Raw genomic sequence first — 24,948 nt, forward strand, 5'->3', positions numbered from 1 at the left:
ATGCCGGTAACGCGGTCGGGGATTATAATTGCCGTTTTTCATATTAGGGCCTCGCTTTAAATTGTCTTTTTTAATTTCCATTGATTCAAAGTTGGAATCCAATTAACTGTTGTGAAGGAAGGCGGCGTCATTAATTTCCATTAAACCTGCGCTAATTGTTTCTAAAATTATTAAACACAAAACCTCTAACCAGCGGCGCCGGATTCTGCCGCCGTCCTCAGGACACAAATTAAGGGCTCCTCCACACAGGCGTATCTCTGTGCGAATCTGCATACCCCCGTGGGAAGAAACCGTAGGTAGCGGACGGAAGGCGGCGCCGTTCGTGGAATTCAGGGTCCGTTTACGTAAAAAGACTATGGCTTGAAGCCTGTTTATAGCAGCAGATACATCGCTGACGCGTTCAAACGGGAAATCGTCACATTCGCCATATAAGTAAATAAGAACGAATGAACGATCGGTAATCAAAACCGGACGATTAGCGAACGACCTAACGATTGTTTTTATTGCTTCATAGAATTAATTTTGAACAAAAAATGAACAATTATCAATCATTGGCGCACGTTTAGACTGAGTGATTATCGTTAGACTTCGCTCGCTTAAAGGATTTTGCTTTCGTCTAGAGGGGGGATTATGAGGTGAAGCTGCAGACACAGAGGCTGACCCTGAGAGAGGAGGAGTTGGCACCCAGCACAGAATTTTTTTTGGCGCCTTCCTGTAAGAAAAATTTATATATATTACACTGATAGGCAGCTAAATACAGCATCAGAACCAAGCTCATAATATAAATACAGCACCAGAACCAAGCTCAGTACATAAATATAGTACCAGAATCAAGCTCATAATATAAATATAGCACCAGAACCAAGCTCATAATATAAATACTCTACCAGAACCAAGCTCAGTACATAAATACAGCACCAGAACCAAGATCATAACATAAATACAGCACCAGAACCAAGCTCAGTACATAAATATAGTACCAGAACCAAGCTTATAATATAAATATAGCACCAGAACCAAGCTCATAATATAAATACTGTACCAGAACCAAGCTCATAATATAAACACAGCACCAGAACCAAGCTCATAATATAAACACAGCACCAGAACCAAGCTTGGTAAATAAATACAGCACAGAACAACCAGCCCATTATGGTTTTGTAAAAATCTTTGCTGTGTTTTCTTTCCAAAACGGAGACACAACTTGCCGCTATCAGTACCCCCCCCCCCCCTTCCTGCCCAGGGTAAGGCCATTTTCACATGGCCGAGAAACTTGCATGAGATTTGTGCGCTGCGAGATACAGGAATATGAACCCCAGAATGGGGTCATATACACAAGTGCTGCCTGTTCCATCTTTTCGGGTTCCTCGGGAACACATCCCCCATTGATTTCAATAGGACCCGAATGCATTGCATGGCTTTCGCTTGCCGTATGACGTCCATGGGACTGCGATCTGATGTCTCCTATTGAAATCAATGCAAAGTTTTTCTGATCCTGTATCACCCGTGAAACTTGCGCGACAGGATCGGAATTTCACAGTTGCGACGCGCTTTTGCCTGAAAATCGCCGCGCATCCACAGGTAAAACGCAGGTTGCCGGGTGCTTATCGATCAGTTTTTCGGCTCATTATCACGCTCGCCCGTGTGTAGGCAGCCTTAAGGTGCTTTCACAATGAGCGATGTATTGGTCGCACGAACAAGTGACGGCGCGGTTTGCTCGTTTGCGCGTGCAGCCTGTTTATGCAGGCAGATAAATCGTTCGGTCTGCCGTATAAGTGCATGAGAGTGACCGAACGATCGTAATTAAACCGAACAATTAGCCAACAAGCCTACGATTTATTTTCATGCTTGCGTGATGACATCATCGCTTGATCGTTTTTTATGGATTTGAACGATCCAGGATTTTTTTTGATCAATAATCGTTCCGTGTAAAATCCCCTTACGATTGAAGGCAATCGGCTGATGCAGTGACATCAGTGGTGGCGCCCCTGCTGGTCGGAAGTCTACGGCGCACCCGGTTTATGTTGGGCCAACCCCGTGACTCGGCTACCTCTATAAATCTGAACTCCGCCTGAGAATGTCTCATGAAGACCATCCCGCGGGCGCAGCTCCGGGGCCGCCTGCGGACATCATTACCGGCAGCAGATCCGTTCCATAGAGCGCTCCATCATCCGCCGCTGCTCTACTGACTGACTGGGGTGACATTTCCCCGGCGCAGCGCTGCCTCTACGGTCGTCTTCTCAAATTTGTTTTCCATGAAAAAGACACTGACATTTCGCCGCTCCCGGCCTGTAATAAAATAAATGAAGACTAAGTCCTAATCACCGAGGGCAGAAATCAATGAGCCCCTGTCTGAGAGGAGCTCAGCCGGAGGAATTAACTCTCCCCTGTGCCGCTTCCGCGGACACGTAAAGCTGCAGTATTCTGTATGCCGCCTCCAGTCCATCCATCTACATCTATGGATTCCAAGCTGCTGTGGAACTACAACTCCCAGCATGTCTGACTTTGGCCAGAGGGTAGAGGTTGATAAACTAGATAGCGGATGCTTCATGAACAGTGGTGACTTTACAGACCCCTTTCTTCACCCTTGCCCTATCACAAATCTACCATTTTGTGTATACAGCTCCTATGTGGAGCCATGTGTATCCATGGTAACAGACTACAAACAACCCTATGTAGTCTGATTCTGCAGTCTTATTGCCATTTTCTGTCCAAGGCTCATATCAGAGTATTTTAGCAGAGACGTGGCAGGAGGTCATAGAATGAATTACATGGTGGAAGGAGCCCCAGCAGCATGGAGAATTTAACCCCTTAGTGTACGACCTATTTTGGCCATAAGGATGTGATGATTTTTTGGAGGATTTTTATCTCTACTTTTTTATTTGTTCACTGACATATGAGGACTTGGTGTTTGAATGATGAACTGTAGCTTTTATTGGTACCATTTGGGTATATTTAATGTATTATAAAACTTGTATTAATTTTTTTGAAGGGCAAAGAGAAAAACGCCAATTCTGATCCTTTTTTTTTTTTACAGCATTTTTCTTTGTTTTTTTAATACAGTTTTTGCTCTGCAGGATAAATAGTGTGTTCAATGTATCGTACAGGATGCTACAGATAAAATGATACCAAGTATGTTTTTTTTTGCTTTTTTACATTTTTTACTTTTTTATACAAAAAGTGTGAAAGTGTGCAAAAATGGCTTTTTTAAAGGTTTTTTTCATTTTCATTTTCATTTTTTATGTCTCTGTAGGGGATTTGAACCAGAAAATCTATGATGGCAGTAATAATACATTGCAGTACTTCTGTACTGTAATGGATTATTGGTTACAATGGCAATCGCAGGCCATGGCTGGCCCGGACACCATTTCATAGCGTAGGGCTGATGATGTCACAGAGGGAGCGCCCTCCCTCTGTGAACCCTTTACATGCCGCAAACTACATGGCTCGCAGCATGTAAGGGGTTGACAGCAGGAATAGATGTTCTCACCAATACACTGTTGCAATGGGAATCTGGCTGTCGGTCACAGCTATCTCCCGATGCAGGATGGTGCAGGGTCATTTCTGAGCCTGTGCCATCCGCAAGACGTAAATTTACTTCTGGTGGGCTTGTGCCAACTTGAACAACCCTTCCCAGAATGAGGGCCTGAGTCTCGCTCTTGGCACCCCAGCAATCAGATGATTTTGCTTGGGTATGCCGTGGCCAGTCCGACTGCTGCAGGGAAAGTGTGGTACTATAGGAGGTCCGCCAGGACATGGCTCTCCATTCTGGGTCATAGAGGGTCCGGAGCAGGGGGGCCTCTCTGTGATATTCATATGCCCTAATAGGGTTGTGCTCTTGTTAAGGTTGGAGTCCTGATTGTTTGTACCTTGACGACCATAGAGTAGACTCCTCTTATTTTTAAGGTGCCGCTCATTTAGAACGATCGGACAGGATGTTGAAAAAGCAGCCAATCACAGCGCAGCTTACATTTCTTATACTGCTGGGATGTAATGAAAGCTGCGCTGTGATTGGTTGCGATGGGCAGCAAAGATTTTTTTTGCAGTCCTGGGATAGGCTTTCTGCTTTTACAGTATATGGATCATGCAGTACATAGACATATGGTGATACAGCGTAAGAGAGGAACGTATAAGGGGTTAAATCCCTTTTTGATCTGCCTACCTATAAATGAGTAGAAGGACCTTTACAGACAAAAGTCACATGACTGTACATCATTAAGCTTTGTGTGCTGAGGCTGCGCATGAGGACTAAACCCCGCCCCCAGGTGATGTCATGGCAGCCACCTTGGCCATAGATTTGAGTGGTGTGTATGTCAGCAGCAGCAGAAGCTGCTTCACAGAGACAGAGACAGACTCTAGAGCACTGTGCAGGCTGCATGCAGGGCCATGAAGGGCATGGCGGCGGCCGTTACCAGAGACCCAACAGAGATGTCAGCAAGACATGTGTGCGCCTGAAGTGACACGGAACTCGTAAATTTAGTGACATGTTCTGGCACCAACGGTGCATTAGATGGTGAGGAGGACACGCCGCGGACCTACGCTAATACAGAGTACAATGATGGCTATGAAGGACCACGAGGACAGCGATCAGTGATGATGGACACAAGTACGAAGAGCCGTGTAGTAATCTCCTTATGTGTAATGGACATGGTGGCGAAAGACGCCGCGGGAAGTAGCGGAGATGAATCCTGCACCTATGATGCATTGATACCGCGTGCGCGGAGAACGGAGACGTGTTATAAGTGTGACATTCTGGGTAATTATATGTTAGATTACACATATTCATATCGCAGAATTCCGGTTCGTTTAGTAAAGTTTACAATAACACCTGCGGCCTCCGTCTGCAGCGCCTCGCCGTATATAACACCAACCACCTGCTATAGTAGTATAGGGGCATACATATACGGACATACAGTAATACAGTACAGGGTGATACAGTATATCCAGTAGACAGTAGGTGGCGTCAGCGAGGCCGCACTGGTCTCCACCTCCTCCTCCTCCGGTAAAACACTGTAACGATTAGAAACACAAGGATTCACTAACGATCCCGCAGAGCGCCGCGTTGGGATCTTAGCGTGAAATTACTTTTGGACATAATTTCCCTCATCTTTACTTGACCGAGCTGGCGGCTTTTACACCTGATTTATCTCAGACCCCCGAGGATTCGCTAAAAGTCCATAAAACGCCTGAAATTTACTGCAATCCTATAAGTGACTGGACACAAGCAGCAGCAGTCGATATCAATTAATAGAATGGATGGAGGGCTGAAATCTCACCGTTTAAATGGACAGTTGGATGTTTATTTCTACTGTAAATGGATGCAGCCTCTAAATATAAACAGGGGGCGGACAAAAATATGGAAACACCATACAGAATGCATACTTTAAAATGGGTCTCTACATGTCTTAGTGAAATGTGATTTATAATCCCATGTCATTTAAGTGAAGGTAATATGGTACAAATGCTGCGGGAGCTACAAGGTTCCATTGGTCGGGGTTTGAGCCACTCAGCTGCTGTTACCAGCCAGCTCCCAAAATCCCCCAGAGCAGGGCAAGAGGTTAAGTAAACACAAATTTGGCAGGAAAGCTCTCAGCCAAGCAGGGGTCAAAAGGGCAGCTGTAAATGGTTAAGATCCCACGTGTTTTAATATGGTGTTTCCATATTTTTGTCCTCTCCCTGTATATAGGAATTGGGTGACACAATGCCAAAAACGTCAGGAACGGGGAACAGCAGAGACTCATTTCAAGGCTTAGATGCAGCAGCTCATCAGATCGTATCACACATGATAGGCTTAGATACAGAGTTCAGAAGACTGTATCACACATCTGTGCTGATTCAACAACACACGGATGTCTATGAGCCGCCCGATGCAAGTTGAATCCAATATACTGACCCTCCTCGCTCCCGGCTCTTGGTCAGCTCTGGGCACCACTACTCCAGGTCACGATGCTCCAGGTCATGGAAGGAGTCAGAACCCAGTGCAACGGTGCCCAGAGCTGAGCAGGAGCGAGGAGGGTTAGTCTGACTATGTTTAGGAGGTTCTAGACTGGGGTCTTAAATTATTATAGGTGGTCTGGTCTGGGGTCTAAATATATTTCGGTGCTCTGGTCTAGGATTCAACTATATTTGGGTGGTCTGATCTGGGGTTTGACTAAGTTTAGGGGTCTGGTCTGGAGTCTGTGTATATTTAGAGGGTCTGGTCTCTGGAATATATTCAGAGCCCACACCAGACCCCCTAAATACATTAAGGGATCTATAATATTAAAATAAGGGCTCTGGATACATTTAAGGGGGCTGCCCGGGACATTTCTTATTAATGAGGTGTCTCCAGCTCTGTCCTTAGTGCAGTGGATCGGGTTGGTATTGCACTGAATTCAGTGCAGCTGTGCCTGCAATACTAACCTGCAATACGGACAGCACGATCTGTTTCCAGCGCTGTCCACAATGACCAGCTGATCAGCAAAGACCCCGAGCGCAGGACCCTCGCCTATAAACTGAGCCTAGATCATCTATAGGAAATGTTCTGGAGAACCCCTTTTAAGGAGTCTGAATATATTTAGGGGATCTGAAATTAATTTAGGGGTCTGAATATATTTAGTTCCACCCTTTGAAAGACCCCTCCCAGTTTGCAATAACCCGCTGCTTATGTATCACCGCATGAAGGACTGCTTTGTAACTAGTATGACCCAAGGGGTATCAACCCCAATTCACAACACCATGGGCAGACAGTACCAAATAAAACGTGCGAAAGCTTAGGTGTCTACATTTATCGTGGAGGTGTTCACCTCCTCACCGCTGACCAGTCACTGGGGATTAAACCGTGTGCGTTTGACTGAGCGTATAAATACCTATATACAGAGTGCGGCAAAGATCAGTGGGTCAAAATGGGACATACTGTAGGAAAACAAGTGCAAAGCAGTTTTCCAAAAAATCACAGAGGTGAAAGAATGGAGCCCCCTAGTGTTCACAGCAGTGACCTGTAGTGTCCTGGCCGTCTCAGCCACCATATGTCAGTGGGAGGACATAGATGAGCTCTCTGCCAGAGAGCATCCTTCCAGCCAATGTATAGATGTAGCAAATGTTAAAGGGGTACTCCCATCTCTGCTGATGATTGCTGATGAACCTGAGAGCGGTTGTCTGTTGGTCCCCGAGTGAATGGAGCAGAGGTTGCACAGGCTCACCAATGCTCCATTCACTTCAATGACAGCGCCAGAAGTTCAAGCACTTCAGAAAAAGTCTGGTGCTGTCACTGAAGCCGATGAAACAGTGGCACACCTCTGCTCCATTCACTCAGCCACAGACCAGACCCCCATTTTTTGGATTGTTGAGGGTTCTGGCAGTCATCACATACTATGATGACTTTATAACTTGGCACAACCCCTTTAACTACTATAGCACCATAAGCAGTAATGTTAACAATTATAATTTTGGGGGGTCTTCCATATGAGAACAGGTAGGATTAAGGACAGTGGTTGTAAGCCCCTGACTCCTAGGATAACTTCATATTGTGGTGGTTTGCTGACGTTGCCTTCCCCAGTCATCTTTTACCCCCAGCTTGGTACTCATTTTACTGAAGGATGAGTCAACCTTGCCAGCTAACTGAATCACATGGGGATTGAACCCACAACCTTCAGGTCATGAGGGAGAGCTTAGGACTGCATACTGCTGCCTTAACACACTGCACCACACAAGGCACTATTTAGCAGGTGCCTAATGTACAGAAGCTGATGGGATGTTGAAGTCTTGGTTTGGCCCACAGAGGCAGACCTCTTTTTCAGGAACTGGAGTCATACAGATTGGAAACCCTGGCCAAGGCTACGGGTCTCGGTCCCTGCATGCAGAAATGGGTATTTGCCATGTAGACATTCTTAAGAAGAGTTGGGGATCAAACCCCTTTGCTTGAGTGTGTAGAAGGCTCTGTAGGCATCTGAGAAGATGGAAGCAGTCAAGTGTAGCAGGTGGTGGGGGATGGCATTGCTCGGCCATTGTGGATGGCGTCTGTATAGCCTGAAACAATGGAGTTTATCCGCATCGTTCTTTAACAGGGGCTAGGATGTTGGGGGGCCCCGGTCAGCAGTAGGAATGGGCAGGAGGGGCACCTCAGCTGAGGCCTTATTTGACACCAATGTTTCATCAGAACTCAAAGGATCCTGGGTGAACAAATCTAAGGGCCATGTCACTGGCTTTGGAGGGCTGCGGGGAGACCCAACTCCTGCTAGTCTTGTCCAAGCCTCTGGAAAAATGCACAGCCACAAGCCGCTGGGCTAGCTTTCCTCCTGGTAGGGAACCGATCAGGTCCACACCATATTTTGCTAACATACCAATGTTTAGGGGAACACAATTCGTATTGAGACGCAGCTCATCCGCTGTTAGAGGCCGTGGTTCATGCAGGTGGCTCACGGAGGTTCGGACAGTTCAGAAATATGCCTCTCTCTACCTGCTTTTCATCACTTCCAATTAGAATTCCAGTAATGGTCGCCCACGGCGGTTGTAGGTACACTGGCCTGCTGCCTTTTATATAGGGTTGCCACCTTTGTAAAGAAAAAAATACTAGTTAAGGGGCGTGGTTTGGGGTGTGGCTTATCATAACCTATTTTTTTAACTCCATTATTCTAGTTGCCACAAGTACTAGTTGTGCCCCCCTTAGATGGCCCCAAAACTAACAGTGTGCCCAGTAGTGGCCCCAATAGTAATAGTGGCCACATTAGTAACCTGAGTAGTAATAGTGATCCCACTAATGTCCCTAATAGTATTAGTGTCCCTGTTAGTGGCCTCAGAAGTAATACTGACACCATTAGTGGCCCTATTAATAATAGTGGCCCCACAGTGGTCCTAGTAGTAATAGTAATCCCACTAGTGTCCACAGTAGTAATACTGACACCATTAGTGGCCCCAGTAGTAATAGTGACCCCTACTGTGGCCGAGTAGTAATACTGATCCCCTACAGTGGTCCCAGTAGTAACAGCGGCCCCAATAGTAATAGGGACCCCCACAATGGCCCCAGTAGTAATCGTAACCCTCCTAGTGACCCCAGTAATAATGGTGACCCCTATAGTTGCCCCAGTGGTAATAGGGGAACCCCCATAGTGCATTATAAATCTGGCAGCAGCAGGAAGACTCACACAGTCAGCCACAACCTGCAGCCGCCAAGAACATCGCTCTGCAGCTTATTCCGCGGTCTCTGCACACGCTGTACTGTGGGGGATGAGCGGCTCTGTAGTGGAGATCAGAGCGATGTTCTTGGCGGCAGGAGGTTGTGTTTGACTGTGTGAGTCCTCCTGCTGCTGCCAAGATATATGAGGACTTGTTGTTTTGCGAGACGAGTTATGTTTTCCAATGGTATTATTTAATGTGCTGGAAAACTTTTACAAACTTTTAGGTGGAACGTAAAATGGATGAATGGAAAAAACCTGCAAATCCGACATCTTTGCGGGGATCTTGTTTTATGGCGTATACGCTGCATTTTGCTATACTTGAAAGAAAAAAAAAATATCATTAAAAAGTGTGTGTGTATATATATGTATATATATCCCGTTTCCCTGAAAATAAGACATACCCTGAAAATAAGACCTAGCATGATTTTCCAGAATTTTTGAGGATGCAAGATGATTTTTCAGGCTTTTTGAGGTTGCTTGAAATATAAGCCCTACTCCAAAAATAAGCCCTGCTAACAGTTAATTATAAAAGTCAATTTAAATAGTGTCCAGGCAGCTATACATGTAAAAAAGTTAAACCTTTTTGAACAAAAAATAATATAAGACACTGGCTTATTTTCGGGGAAACATGATATATATATATGTGCTCTTTCGCCACCTTCTGACCACCGTAACCTTTTTTATTTTTCCATCGGTGGGGTTGTCTGAGGGATCCCTTTTTGTGGGCCGACCTGTGGTTTCCATTGATACCATTTTAAAACTACATACAATTTTTTAATCGCTTTTTGTAACACTTTTTCATGGAGACGGGGTGAAAAACACCCACAAAATTCTGTCGTTTTTATTTTTTCTGATGATGTTCACCATTCGGGATAAATAATGGGTTATTTTTATAGGTCGGACTTTTATGGACGCGGCGACGCCAGATATGCTTCTGTTTTTTTCTCTTGATTCCTTTATAGTAAACACAGGACACGTTTTTTTCTTTTGATATCCTTTATTTTTTAAAGAATAAAGAAAAAAAGTCACTTATTTTTACTTTCTCTTTTAGTCCCCTGAGGGAACTTGAACTTTGGACTGTTTGATCGCTCAGAATGTAATTCAACAGGGCCGCCATGAGAACTGAGCAACACCTCGTGAGCTCAGCACAATTGACAGCAGCATTCGAACGGTTAACAGTCGTGATCGACGTGGGCGCGGATCGCGGCTGTTGCGGGCGGCTGTCAGTTGGAGGATGTAACTGTACATGTCCGTCCTTTTGGGTGAAGGGGTTAAAAAGACATTTATACAACAAAGAGAACCAAAAGGGAGACGGGTGTGACACTTCTACACTTATGCCATAGACGCCGTTAGACAACCCGGGATGACGGATATCAGGGGGGAAATAATAATGTCAGTTTTTTGTAATTCGCCAACGTACGTGTCATAATTGCGCCATTCCATAGTAAATGAAGCTGATATGTCGCATTATGTAAAGGTCTAGAACTCGCTGTGTTCACATCTACGACAGAAGTTCCATCAGGAGTCTGCCAAACTCCCCTCAACTCAGCGGCACCTGATCGGCCCCATTATAAGTCAATTGGATCCACCAGATGCCCTTGGTCTCGGTCAAATGACAAATCGGGCACTGCCTTGTGGTTTCCATTATAAGCAGAAACCATGGCGCAGATGTGAACAGAGCCAAATATGTTACAAGTGGTTCAGAAGGGGTAGAGTTTCTCCTTAGGGAGAGCACCTAGTGAGGAGACTTATAAGGCCGTGCATACTCCTCTGGGAAATATGTAAATGGGAGATGGAACAATGTCTCTACAGCTCCACCTATTGGAAGGCAGCATTCCTGCAAGTCAGTGTCAGACAAGACTTGTAACAATGGCTGGGAATATGAGCTATAGCCAGAGTCTTCTCCAGAAGGAGCAGATAACATGTACAGGCAGACTATTTCAGAGTTTTTGCTGTTAGTGAAAGGAAACAAGGCCTAAAATTGATTTATGATTATGTGCTGCCAACATGTTAGAAAAGTGAGCCCGATTCCTAGTAATGAGTCCTGAACCTACAAGGTAGGATCCAGACAGGTTCTTATATTAACACTCACTTACAGTAAGCAGAACTTTTGGTAACGGAGGGACCGCCCCTTTAACTGCGCCTGTGATGTCACTAGTACTGCTGAATGCTTGGGCTATGACCGCCATCGGGTCCATTTGACATCTCTTACCATTTGTTCTACACGGTAATTAATACTCACTTGCCTCCTCTTGTCCCTCCTGACAGTGCTGCTGATTACCATCCTGGTGGTGGAAGGGATTGCGGTGGCGCAGCGCACACAAGGTAAGGATGGAGCCGGTGCCCTCTCCTGGATAGCCCGCTGTTTCCCAAAATTGATTTGCCACTTTATGAAGTACTCGCCCAATGTCATACAATGTGAGATCTGATTAGGTTTGACTAATAATAGATCGTTCAGTGCTACCTGGACAGCCCTGATTACTAGGAAGAGACAGAGAACAAAAGGGAGAAGCGCATGTGCTGCATGATGAGAAGGTCTACAAGGGTCTAAGGCAGAACAGAACATGGATCACCTCTGACTCTGTAAATATACACATGTATACCAATCGCCCACAACAATTAAAACAGCTGCCTATTGTGTTTTATTCCCCTCGTGCCACCAAACCTCCATGGAATGGACTTGTTTTGCATTAAGGGTTGTACTTTGTCTTATGAGTCCTGGTGCAGCGATAGTGATTACAGTGCAATTACCTCCATTGATGACAGGAGACTTCTCTTTGATAGGTGATATCTCCTTTCCCTTTTCTTCTCTATCTGGATCCAGATCGCCATGAAGGCTTCTTCCAACAATGACTCACTTCTGCAGATTCTTTCCATCCTGTGGTACTAGGTACCCTGTTTTGTGCCCCATATACTAATGGTGCCCACATAGAGTAATAATTTTCCTATTGTGCCAACCACAAAATATGAATGCCCCCTCAGCACATCACAGTTATAGTGGTCTTCTTTGTGCCCTTGCACAGTAATAATTCCCCTTAGTGCCTCTTTTCTGCCCCATGAGGCAAACGTGCTCTCTTTGTACTCCATCTACAAAGCAATAAATGTCCCCTTATTGGCCTTTTGTGCCCACATGAGATAATAGTGAAGTCTGTGTGCCCTCTGTAAAGTGATAATGCCCCCTTAATATCCTCTATAAATTCCTCTTTGCTTCCCTCTGGTTGCTCTTTTAGTCATTTAACAAGGAGTTGGTTCCTTACCTCTGCTGCGCACCATGTAATAGTGTGTGTATCAGCAATCACCCTCTCTTGTCTGCTCTACTCACTGGAGTAGAGGAGAGGATGATTGCTGATACACGCAATGTTACATGGTGCGCAGCAGAGGTAAGGAACCAACTTCTTAAATGACTAAAAGAGCAACCAGTGTTAGTGTGGTGAGGGGAGCTTGTGAGCCCCATTAGCCTAGTGGCATAGGCGCAAGTGCAACCTCTGTGACCCCTTGATTTGTACAATATTTAGGTAGGTGGTACATGTCACAGGTACCCAGCAGAATATTGCCCAGAGCATGACCCTTTTCCTGCCAACTTATCTTCTTGCCAGAGTGCATCCTGCTGCCATCTCTTCTCCAGGTAAGTGACGCACCCAGTCGCCCACAGTGTAAAACCCGATTTGATTCATCAGACCAAGATACCTTCTTCTGTTGCTTCCTGGTCAGTTCTGATGGTCATGTACCCAATGTAGGCACTTTCAGCAGTGGACGACAGTCAATATGGGCACTCTGACCAATCAGTGACTACACCGTCCCAACACATAACGAGCTGCAATGTCCTGTGTGATCGGACTCCATTCTATCATCGCTGGCAGGAACGTTATCAGTAATTTGTCCTACAGTCGCTCTTCTGTGGGATCGGACCAGATGGGCGGTCTTTACCCCCCCATACACATGAATGAGCCTTGGATACTCATAACCTTTCCCTGGTTCACAGCACCGGTTCCCTGATACCAACCACTACATAGCAGGGACACCCCACAAGACCGGACATTCTGGAGATGCTCTGACCAGCCGTCCACACTGCGCAATTCGCCCCCAGATCTGCACACTTGTCCATTTTTCCTGATTCCATCTCCACAAATTAACTGATCAATCACTGGCCAGTATATCCAAAAATAATATACAGGGAGTGGACAAAAATATGGAAACACCATATGAAATGCGTGGGATTTTAATCATTACCACTGAGCTGCCCTTTTGACCCCTGCTTGGCTGAGAGCTCTCCCTCCACATTTGTGTTTACTTCACCTCTTCCGTTGCTCTGGGTGGTTTTGGGAGCCAGCTGGTAATAACAGCTGAATGGCTTAAACCCCTGACCAATGAAACCTTGTTGCTCAGGCAGCATCTGTGTCATATTAGCTCCACTTAAAATCTGTCTCTACATGTCTTATTGAGCTATGACTTATAATCCCATGTAATTTAAGGCATGCATTTCGTACGGTGTTTCCATATTTTTCTCCACCCCCTGTATATACACAACACATAATATCTCCTATCCCAGACAGTCAATGTTACTCATTTTACCCGTCAGTTTTGTTATGTCTGTTATTGCTATATATATTATATATATATAGCAGATATATGATATAAGCAAGGTCGTCTTCACTCGCCATTGTTTGGCCAGAGAGCCTCAATCCTTCTGTTATCCTTGATGCAGAGAAGCCGTGTTACGTGGAGGGTAGACAGAGCACAGCGTAATTCTCTATGCATTGCCAGGGATTGGCTAATTGCACTAATTGTAAGAATGACATCCGTTTGTCTTCCCCGGTTTAATGTGAAGCTCCCGTCCCTCATCCAGATTTGTAATGGACCCCCCACAGTGACTTTGGCCGAATGCTACCTCTGCTATACCTACGCCCGCATGGCAGCTCTTGCTACTGTTACCCTCGGGAGAACCCATTAAAATCTTCCAGGAATCACAAGAGGTCCTCAGAGCGCAGAATTTTGCAAAACCCCCAATAGTAGATTAGTTACAATGTATCGGCTTTATATTAATGTCTTCATTTCTATTTATTTCAGATGGACAAAACATAGGAACCAAACACATCCCGGTGACCCAGTGTGGCACCTGGGTACGAACCAGTAACGGTGGGCATTTCGCATCCCCAAACTTTCCAAACACCTACCCCCCTAACAAGGAATGTGTCTACATCTTAGAAGGTTTGTTCCCTTCTGTAGTGAGGCTGTGAATATTAGATTCGGCTTAATATATATTATTGCTATGCCTGGATTTATGCTTGCCAATGCATTCAACCCCCATAAGGTCAGAGCAATCAGCAGTAGACAGTAGCATCCATAGAGGATGATGGACAACGATAAAAATGAGGCCCCTTTCAGGTGCTGCTTGACGCCATTGCCAGCCTCCTCCCACACCGCGAGCTCCTGGCGCCCCTTCCAATATTTATGATAAAGCCCCGGCCGCTGTAGAACCAGATGGGTTGGCATCCAGTATGTTGCAGCAGCTCTGTTGTACCTATAAGGTGAGTCATTGTAAAAACCCAACAATTGTAACATCGCGCCATTCTGTCCCTCAGCTGCTCCTCGCCAGAGAATCGAGCTGACCTTCGATGAGCCTTATCACATAGAGCCGTCCTTCGAGTGCCGCTTCGATCATTTAGAGGTCAGAGATGGTCCGTTTGGCTTCTCTCCGCTGATCGACCGATACTGCGGCATCAGGAGTCCGTTGCCAATCCGATCCACCGGCCGCTTCATGTGGATTAAATTCACGTCGGACGAGGAGCTGGAGGGCCTGGGATTCCGCGCCAAATATTCCTTTATACCAGGTAGGCAGCACAATATAGAACGTTTATTACAGGTCAGTCAGAAAGATCCACAGCCGCCATCTTGGGATGCGGGGCAAAAAGGGACACAATTGGGGCAGATTTATGAAACGGTCTAAAGCAAAAACTGTCGTTATTGCCCATAACAACCAATCACAGAGCAGCTTTCATTTCACCGCCGCCCTGTGAACGAGCCGTACTCCGCTTCCGTAACTCCTAGAGAAGAGAATGGGACTTACGGAAACAGTAGAGCGCAGCGATCGACGCCGTATCCTTATATCCTGAGTTACAGAAAGAGCGTATCTGTTTTTGTACTCCCAGCCGCCGCAGACAGAGGGGTATTAATATCTCCGCCATGTCGCCGTACGGCCAATCAGCCCCATACACATCTACAGTTCTGGAGGGATGGCCACCAGCGCCCGTGAGATGCCCGTCGTACCCGTCCTATGTAGCGCTGACTTTCTACTCTTACGATGCGGCCACGTGAGACGTAAATGCTGCGGAAAAACCTCCACATGAAATGCGCAGTGTGTCATTCGTTTGTGCCACCGACGATCTTCTGCAGATGTCTGAGCGGGTCCGCCTCATGTGGCTATACCCTTAGGGAAGTTTCACATGGGCAATCGCGATTTTGGCGCGAGAAAATCACGGCAAAATCGCGTCTTTGTTCGCTGCGATTTTTAAGCGCCAGTGATCTTCTTTATAGGGAATAATCTCGCATTGTATCGCTGCCGCCCGCCATAAAATCGCGCAATTTCTTAATAACAGAAGTTAATGGGACTTTCTAGTGTTAACATCACATCGCAATGCATGTTTGTTGCGTCGTGATGCGATAAAACGCAGGCTTCGTGGGGATACAGGGAAATTAAAAAAAAAAACGGAAAATCTACACCAAATCCGCCCCATGCGAACATGAGATCCGGCCGCCCTCATGCAGTGAAAATGATGCACCCAAGGGCCAGTCGGGGGCCGAGAATCAAACGTTTGAACATAAGTCATACTGTCGACCAGGATACCATATATACTGTAATTCCAGCCGTGGGATGTGACGGACGCCGCAGTATATAGCATTCTGTATACTCATTCTAAACGCGCCATTTCTGTTCCCCGCAGATCCCGACTTCAGCTATCTCGGAGGGATCCTCAACCCCATCCCAGGTCAGTGCTCGCTCCTTGCCGCTGTCTTATGATAGACATCGGCTCACATCCCGCTGACGGTCTCCGTCTTTCTTCTCTCAGATTGTCAGTTTGAGTTAGCAGGACCGGATGGGATAATCCGCTCCAGCCAAGTGGAACAAGGCGATAAGCTGAAGGCCGGTCAGGCGGTGGACTGTATATGGACCATCAAAGCAACGCCGAAAGCCAAGGTCGGTGACATGGGGGTCATTACAGCAAAGACCCATTCATGGATTTGTAAATCGCACATGATGTTTTCTGCATATTTACAGTACAAGGTCCTTAATTGGCTCATTGCTTCCCCCACAGCGCCCCCTGCAGGAAAAGCTAAACATCACAGCCAGTTTATACTCCAAAAACCCTATACAGACATCAGCGCTGAGGACACTGAGTGCACCTACAGCAGACATGATCTCAGCCTTAGCTAATGGGGGGTTCATGAAGAGACCTGATGTATGTACAGTGCATGCCCCTTTATTAGATCACCCGGCCTCTCACGATTGGCGCTTCCTTGTACGGTAATTCTCCCGTGACCCGGGAGCATAAAATCACGTCGCAAGTTTTCCGTGGATCAGTTTCAGTGTGAATCCACATTAGATGGAAAAATCCAGCGATCGGAGCGACTTCCAACGAGGCCCGGTCATCGGTGCTAGACTAGCCGGGGGCTCACTGCAATCGCATCTAACAGAGTGGAGAGAATACCGAGAATGGCGCGACCAAAGAAGAACGTCCAGTGAAAGAGGATCCTGTGGATCGAAACCACTCATCACTGGAAGGGGTCGGAGGAGGATGTCAGGAATCGTTCTGACCAACAGGCTGCACAGTCAGCTGAATACAACGGTGGAGCTCCAACTAACGTGTGCGAACACACAACTCGCCGTTCCTCCGCACGGATGGTATAACAGCAGGCGACCAGTTCCAGCGCCATTGTGTCTAAGAGAAACAGAAAGACGAGACTCCAGCGGGCAAAAGAGCACAAAACTTGTATCACTGAGCAGCGGGAAAACATCTCCTGGTCAGATGGATCCAGATTTCTGTTGCTGATGGGAAGTTAGAATTTGGCACAAGCAGCATGAATCGCTGACCCCTTCCTGTCAGCTGGTCAGAACATATCAGCACCGCCATCGAATCTACAGCAACTACAAGAAGCTTCCTGTCCACAGGGGCCGATATTCCTGCAGAACAGTTTCATCATCTAGTGCAAACTACACCATGGCGGATGGCTATAGTTCTGAAGGTCAAAGGAGTTCAACGCTACTACATGGGGGTCTCTAATAAAGTGGCCATGCAGTGAACATTGATATGTTTTTTTTGCTTGCAGGGATAAAAGGACAATAAAACACATTTAGATTATTATACTCCTAGTGGTGCTTTCAAATGTGTATTTAGGCAATATACTTCAAACATTCTCTTCCAGTTGTCTAGTTGCAGACTGCATCCATCCTGACTTTATGGCCCCAGGGCATCTAAAATGGAAAACCAAGCAACTTTCATAAAGTCTTTATAAAAAAATCTTTCATTTTATGTCTACAGCTTCTATGCAGATGTGTGTGTCTCCATGGTAACAGACTACAAACAAACCTTGTGTAGTCTGATCCTGCAGTCATACTTCCATCTACAGTATATATCTTGTACTGCCTGTGTCCAATAGAAGGGACAGTCTGGTCTGTCTACACATCTTATATCAGCTGCAGGACAAGATATTGTGATGTTGTAGAGCAAATGTGGACATATTTACATGATGGATAGTGTGACCGTACGGCAGTCGCAGCCCTGAAGCTGAAGCCATCGATGTGATCTGTACTGCTGTACCTAATGCTGATCGTCACTGATGTTTCTCCAGATTTACTTGCGGTTCCTGGACTATCAGATGGAACATTCCAACGAATGCAAGAGGAACTTTGTGGCCGTGTATGACGGAAGTAGCTCCATAGAAAACTTGAAGGCCAAGTTCTGCAGCACCGTGGCCAATGACGTCATGCTGCAAACCGGGACCGGCGTTGTACGGATGTGGGCGGATGAAGGGAGTCGACTCAGCCGTTTCCGAATGCTCTTTACGTCCTTTGTGGAGCGTGAGTCTTTAATGTTAATGCCGCCATTCTGTTTTTAAATGGGTTGTCCAGGTATGGATGATTGATGATCTAGTCCTTAGGATTAGTCATCAATAGCTGGGGAGCCAAATACACACAACTCCATATACTGTGCAGTGGCCCAGCATAATATTTCAGGCTCAGCTCCCAATGAAATGAATGAAAGCTGTGCCTGCAATACCACACTTGGCCACTGCATGATGTACAGAACTCTGTATACTGACACAACTGCATGGCGAACAGCTGATCAGCAGAGGTCCTGGGCGGTGGACCCCGCTGATCAGCTATTGATCACTTATCCTAGGGATCATTCATCAATTATTCAGACCTGGAAAATCCCTTTAAGTCCAACATTCTGTGCAGATTTATTTCACAGTCTGTTTTTATACAGGAGGTCAGATTTTATAAAGTATATTCTTCTGCGTATATTGCAGTCACCTCTAGGGGGAGCTCAGCACACATACATGTATACAGGTGTATACATTACTCAGCTCCCCCTAGTGGTGCCTGCAAGTAGTTTTTACTAGGATGTCACAGTAAGCAGAGGAAACAGATCTGGAATGGGGCGCAGCTGCACCTCTCATCCTTATACTCCTGTGCTTACAACATCCTAATGCAAACGATGAGTTGTAATCCTGTCCCACATGAAAATCCTTCCCCTAACTCATGTGTGTCCCCTTTAACAGCCCCCTGTGTGGACGGCACGTTCTTCTGTCACAGTAACATGTGCATCAACAACTCCCTCGTCTGCAACGGAATCCAGAACTGTGCCTATCCCTGGGATGAAAATCACTGCAAAGGTGAGTGTGTCGGAGCCTCGCAACGCTGACCGAGGGCATGCTGGGGGTTGTAGTTCCACAGCCGCTGGAGAGCCACCAGTAGCAGACCCCTGCCCTAATGCATCATATAGGTCTTTAATTGTTAAGCTACCCCATTATCTACACTTGGCCAAACTTGGACACTTAGGGCTCATTCACACAAGAGTACGCAATTTTGATCCGTGAAAACCTCACCGTTTTTACTGTGTGTTCGTGCATTTTTGGTGCATATGTTTTGTTTTTTTTTACGTCCGTCTTGGATTTGTGTGTCATCCGTTTATCGCGCTCGCAAAAAGAAAAAAAAATGCAAGTAGTCCAAAGTGACATCAGTTTTTTCGCAGCCCGCAGAAAACAGGGTGCGCAAAAGAAAAACCCCGCAGTGTCCGAATACGGACAGAAAATACGCCGGTGTGAATGAGCCCTTTAAGAGGTTGTGCCAGGGCAGAACGTTACCTACAGGATATCTGATGGCGGGGGTTACACCCCTAAAAGGCTCACTTTGCATAAACCCCGTCCTTCTTCAGGTGCCCGCTGATGATTATTCTTCAGCGCTCTCCCATCTTACCCATAAAACGGCGTCACATTTACTATTTTAATGCTAAACTACAGACGGTAGCCTGCGGATCCCCCCTTATGTCCCTCCGAGCGCCGCGGCTTTAAGGCTTCCATCCACCCCTTGTGATCAAACACAATGGATGCCAGAATCGGCAACGTCCAGCGGAGCCGGAAGAGAAATAGCGCTGTCTTACGGTTTATAAACAAACGTGAAAAATATACGGCGCAGCGCGGAGAGACGCCAAAGTTACAGCGTCCCTCCACACAGGCGGCATGTGTGTCTCTATCTATAGCTCTAGGCTGCCACCTAGTGCTCAGATTTAGAATAGAAGCCTGAAATAAGCAGGTTTTATTTCTAGAGTTAGGGCGAGCACCCACTGGCGTTTTTTTACCTGCATTTTGCGTTTTGCGTTTTTCCTGCACAGGCATAGAGATAACATGTGTTCCTGTCCACTGGCGTTTTTTTTGCGTTGCGTTTGCGTTTTTAACATAGGAACTGTCAGTTGCATATGTGTCCTTATTTTTCTCCTAATGCACCCATGAAAGTCAATGGAAATTAATGGAAAAGCCGCGAAAACGCCGCGAAAAACGCGCGGAAAAATCGCGGGAAACGCGGCGAAAACGCAAACGCCAGTGGGTGCTCGCCCTTAAGCCAACGTACTCTTCCAAGCTTGATGCTCGTTCGAGTATTAGCATACTCGATGGCACGCCGTGTTCGACCCTGCGCCAGTTTTGGCCCCTCCCCGCCGCTGACGTGTCAGATTTGACCCCTCCCCACTGCGACGCTGCACACGTCAGCAGTAGTTTGTGGCTGGCTTGGAGGGGACAGAGAGAGAAAGAAAAAAAAACCAAAAAGCTCGGCAACCAGCGGGTCCCATACAAAAATGCTCGAGTCTCCCATTGAAGTCAATGGGGTTCGTTACTCAAATAGAGCTCTCGAATTTTACGAAAAGCTCGACTCGAATAACGCGGACCCGAGCATTAGGGTGATGGAACTGATGGAAAATTACTAAACAAAACGGGCAGAAATCACCCCATCAGCTCTCCACATTTATTGTGTGTTTTAGACACTTTTTAGGCCTTCTTTAGTAGTTTTCAAATATTACAAGAAAAGGGTGAGAGAGAACAGCTGCAAAATGCTGCAAACAATGGGCAACATTTTGGTGCAAGATAGTGCGCCCGCTGCGAGGAAGGAGATCTAAGCTGATGTTCAGATGATCTGCTGCCATCGATGGAAAACTGCGGCAGAAATCTAAGTGTTTCAGATTTCTTCTGCGGACCTGCCGTGGATTGCACACAGATTAGCCTCATTTCAATGGCGCTCGTCCACGGGCAGAAACCTGATGTGGATTTCACATGGAATCTCCATCAAGAAGTGACATTTACATTTGCTTGTTTTTTTTGTATGTGGAGTTAAAATTCTGGCATGGAAAAAATGTCCGCACCGTATAGACAGCACCGGACTTGGGTCAGGTAGCACCCTGCGGCGGATTGTTTTTGGCGCCCTCCCAAGTCAAGAGATAAAATATACATGTACTGCACTGATAAGCAGTCTGTATGTATTCTGTGTGCAGAAAGCAGCAAGATAGCAGAATACCCACACAAGAACAGCTCAGGGACTAAATACTGTGCCAGAACCAAGCTGAGTACATAAATACAGCCCCAGAACCAAGCTCATAACACAAATACAGCCCCAGAACCAAGCTCAGTACATAAATACAGCCCTAGAATCAACCTCAGGACATACATACAGCCCCAGAACCAAGCTTATAATACAAATACAGCCCCAGAACCAAGCTCAGTACATAAATACAGCCCTAGAATCAACCTCTGGACATACATACAGCCCCAGAACCAAGCTCAGGACATAAATACAGCCCTAGAATCAACCTCAGGACATACATACAGCCCCAGAACCAAGCTCATAACACAAATACAGTCCCAGAACCAAGCTCATAACACAAATACAGCACCAGAAAAATCAATACAAAAAATACAGCCCTAGAACAAAGTTCACTACATAAATTCAGCCCCAGAATCAAGCACCAGAAACTTCTCATTGTTTTTTTTTTTGCCTTCCTCTGGATCAACATTGGGGGTAATAGACTAAACTGGATGGACGTGTCTTTTTTCGGCCTAACATACTATGTTACTAAATACAGTGCTGAAACATAAATACAGCACCACAGCCAAGCTGATAGCATAAATAACGCACATGAACCAAGCTCATGGCATAAATACTGCACCACAACGAAGCTCGGTACATAAATACAGCCTTAGCCCCAATGCCCACGGCCGTATTTGCACTGCAGGATCTGAAGCGAGCTTTAGCCTCCGGATCCCACAGCAAATACTGCCCATAGACATGCTAGGCAAAACGATTTACCCTGCCCACGAGCGGAAATCAGCCACTCGCGGGGGAAATCTGCAGCATGTCCTATTCTACTGCGAGCCTCGCACTGACAGCTACCATTGCAGTCAATGAAAGCCGTCTGTCTTGCGGCGAGTCACCGCAGATCCGTGTCATAGCGGCGTGATGGCTTGTCATTCTCTGCACTGCACATGTGAGGCAGTGCGCCAGCTGGCACATCCAGCAAAAAGAAGAGAACTAACAGGTATGCGGGGGTCAATACCGGGGCACAGGGTCTGATTCCGCTGCAAAATCTCACAGTCGGAATCCGACCCGGTCGTGGGCATGAGGCCTTAGGATAAAACTTTTTAAACATAAATACAGCACCAAACAAAGCTCAATACATAATTATAGCCCCAGAACCAAGCTTAGCTCATAAATACAGTACCAGAACCAAGCTCATAACATAAATACAGCACCAGAACCAAGCTCATAACATAAATACAACACTAGAATCAAGCTCATAACATAAATACAGCACCAGAACCAAGCTTAGCCCATAAATACAGTACCAGAACCAAGCTCATAACATAAATACAGCACCATAACAAAGCTCATAACATAAATACAGCACCAGAATCAAGCTTAGCACAGAAATAGAGCAACAAAACCAAGCTCATAACATAGATACAGCACTAGAACCTACCTCAGCACATAGATACAATACCAAAATGAAGAGCATAACTTAAATATAGCGACTGCACGGGTTACTTACAGCGAGGGCCGGCCATGCATTACGGCACGGATTTCCATTAGCATGCTTCCTTTGCAGCAGATTTAATGCAGAATCAGTGCATAACCCACAGTGTGAGCAAAGCCTAATACTGTAAAAGTGTATCTAATATGGCCAGCAAGGTGATCCAAACTCCTCATACCGCAAGCACCATTTTGATACATTTGGCGCAACTTGCATCATTTTTTCCGTAAACTGATGCCTCCTACGACCCCACTGATATATATATTCCCCTATCGTGTCTTACAGAAAGAAAAGAAACGGGGCTGTTTGAGCAAATCACCAAGACCCACGGGACCATCATCGGGATCACCTCTGGGATTGTCTTGGTTCTCCTCATCATTTCCGTCTTGGTGCAAGTCAAGCAGCCTCGGAAGAAGATCATGGCCAGGAAGACGACCTTCAACAAGACCGGCTTCCAGGAGGTGTTTGACCCCCCTCACTACGAACTCTTCTCCCTCCGGGACAAAGAGATCTCTGCAGACTTGGCCGACTTGTCAGAGGAACTGGAAAACTACCAAAAGACGAGACGTTCGTCTGCCACCTCCCGCTGCATTCACGACCATCACTGTGGGTCCCAAACCGCGACCCTGAAACAGAGTAGGACCAACCTCAGCTCTATGGAACTACCATTCCGCAACGACTTTGCCCAACCGCAGCCGATGAAGACATTTAATAGTACATACAAGAAAAGCACCTATGCTTTCAAGCAGTCCCACGACTGCGCCGATAAGGGCATAGAAGACCGCGTCATGGAGGAAATCCCTTGCGAAATTTACGTCCGCGGCCGAGAGGACTGCGCTCAGGGTTCCATGTCTATTGACTTTTAATTGCCTCACAGATCAGATTCCTTCTACTAAAAGTGATATATATTTTTGAGACGATCTGCGATCACCGCATTTTCTAAATGGCGACAATTCGAGGCTCCGATATTCCACACACCGTTGTACATTAAAGCTCTCTATTTTTTGAGCGGGGATCACAAAAAAAACCTAAACTGAGCGTTTTGCATGGCATCGGTTCTGTGTATTACTAGGATTTCTCCATTGACTGTACCCGCCATGATGGGTGGGGAGGGGGAGGGGATCGTCACACGGATTGGTATTGTCATGATTGATTCTTTGTATCTGTTTTTTGATTTTTTTTTTTGCCTTTTCAGTTTTTACACAAAATAGAAATTTGTTTACCTTCTGATACAAATGTTCTAGGATCATATATGGTGCTACTGGAGCTGGAAAGAATAAAACTGAAGAGCCTTGAAAGGGTTTCCGAGTCGCTTCTTACTTTATTTATTGTGCTTTTTCTCAATTCGAGGCTTACCTTCAAAGAATTCTGAATTGCATCGGTCATCCTGCAGAAGGGATATTCCCATCCGAGGCTTCCTTGGCTTATCGCAGACGATGCGATTGGCACCTCCGGGCATCTAGCTCTAGCTCTGGCTTCCCCGGCTCGGATGTACAATACTGTGTACAAGTTTTAGGCAGGTGTGGAAAAGTGCTGCAAAGTAAGAAAGTTTTTCAAAAATAAAAGTGTTAATAGTTTATTTTTGTCAATTAACCCTTTGCAATCCGATTTTGGATTCAGGGTTTCCTAGGGGGTTTTCTCCTTCGGCCATTATACAATGGCACCATCTGCTGGTTAGAGCCAGTACTGCAGTATGGGACATGTTAAAGAGGCCCCCCGACAACAGAGCGGCCAGTAATATACAGTAAGAATACCCTGCCGGACGTCTTCCGAAATCGGAGCTGTACAGCCTTCAATCAGAATCTCTGAAGACGTCAGACAGTGGATTGGAAAGGGTTAAGGCTACATTCACGTCGGCCCTAGGAATTACATCTTTTTACTTCGTTATGGGAGCAGGAAAACAGAATCCGATGGATGAAGGGATCCGTCTCATAAGGCAACCAAACTGTGCCGAACGGACCTCACTGACTATGTTGGGGTCCGTCCGGTTCCGGTACATGACCAGCATTCTTACCAGATGCGTGCACGACTTTTTCATCCGGCTTTTCAGATGTGCGCCGGCGGCTCTGAACGGACGCAGATGTCAATGGAGCCTAAGAGGAACCAGTCATCAATTTTTACTATAGCAAGCTAAGCCCAGTGCTAGAATTATTGCCTGCACAGATTTACAAAACCTACTCTCCCCCGATTCTTTATATATGCATACTTGGGGGATCGTT

The 24,948-nt window shown here is 46.2% G+C and overlaps 1 protein-coding gene across 1 annotated transcript in view; it reads left to right on the forward strand.

Annotated features, from left to right (window-relative positions):
* NETO2 (neuropilin and tolloid like 2) overlaps positions 1-24,014 on the forward strand; it is a 45,022-nt gene extending 21,008 nt beyond the window's left edge. Inside the window, exons 2-9 of the mRNA XM_066582183.1 lie at positions 11,424-11,480; positions 14,223-14,363; positions 14,738-14,986; positions 16,097-16,141; positions 16,223-16,350; positions 18,003-18,231; positions 18,936-19,049; positions 23,015-24,014. Of these exons, the coding sequence (XP_066438280.1) occupies positions 11,424-11,480; positions 14,223-14,363; positions 14,738-14,986; positions 16,097-16,141; positions 16,223-16,350; positions 18,003-18,231; positions 18,936-19,049; positions 23,015-23,595 (1,544 nt within the window). The 3' untranslated portion in view covers positions 23,596-24,014. The remainder of the gene's footprint in view (positions 1-11,423; positions 11,481-14,222; positions 14,364-14,737; positions 14,987-16,096; positions 16,142-16,222; positions 16,351-18,002; positions 18,232-18,935; positions 19,050-23,014) is intronic.
* Positions 24,015-24,948: the final 934 nt, after the last annotated feature.

Source organism: Eleutherodactylus coqui, chromosome 11 (assembly GCF_035609145.1).
Source record: "Eleutherodactylus coqui strain aEleCoq1 chromosome 11, aEleCoq1.hap1, whole genome shotgun sequence".
NCBI lineage: Eukaryota > Metazoa > Chordata > Amphibia > Anura > Eleutherodactylidae > Eleutherodactylus > Eleutherodactylus coqui.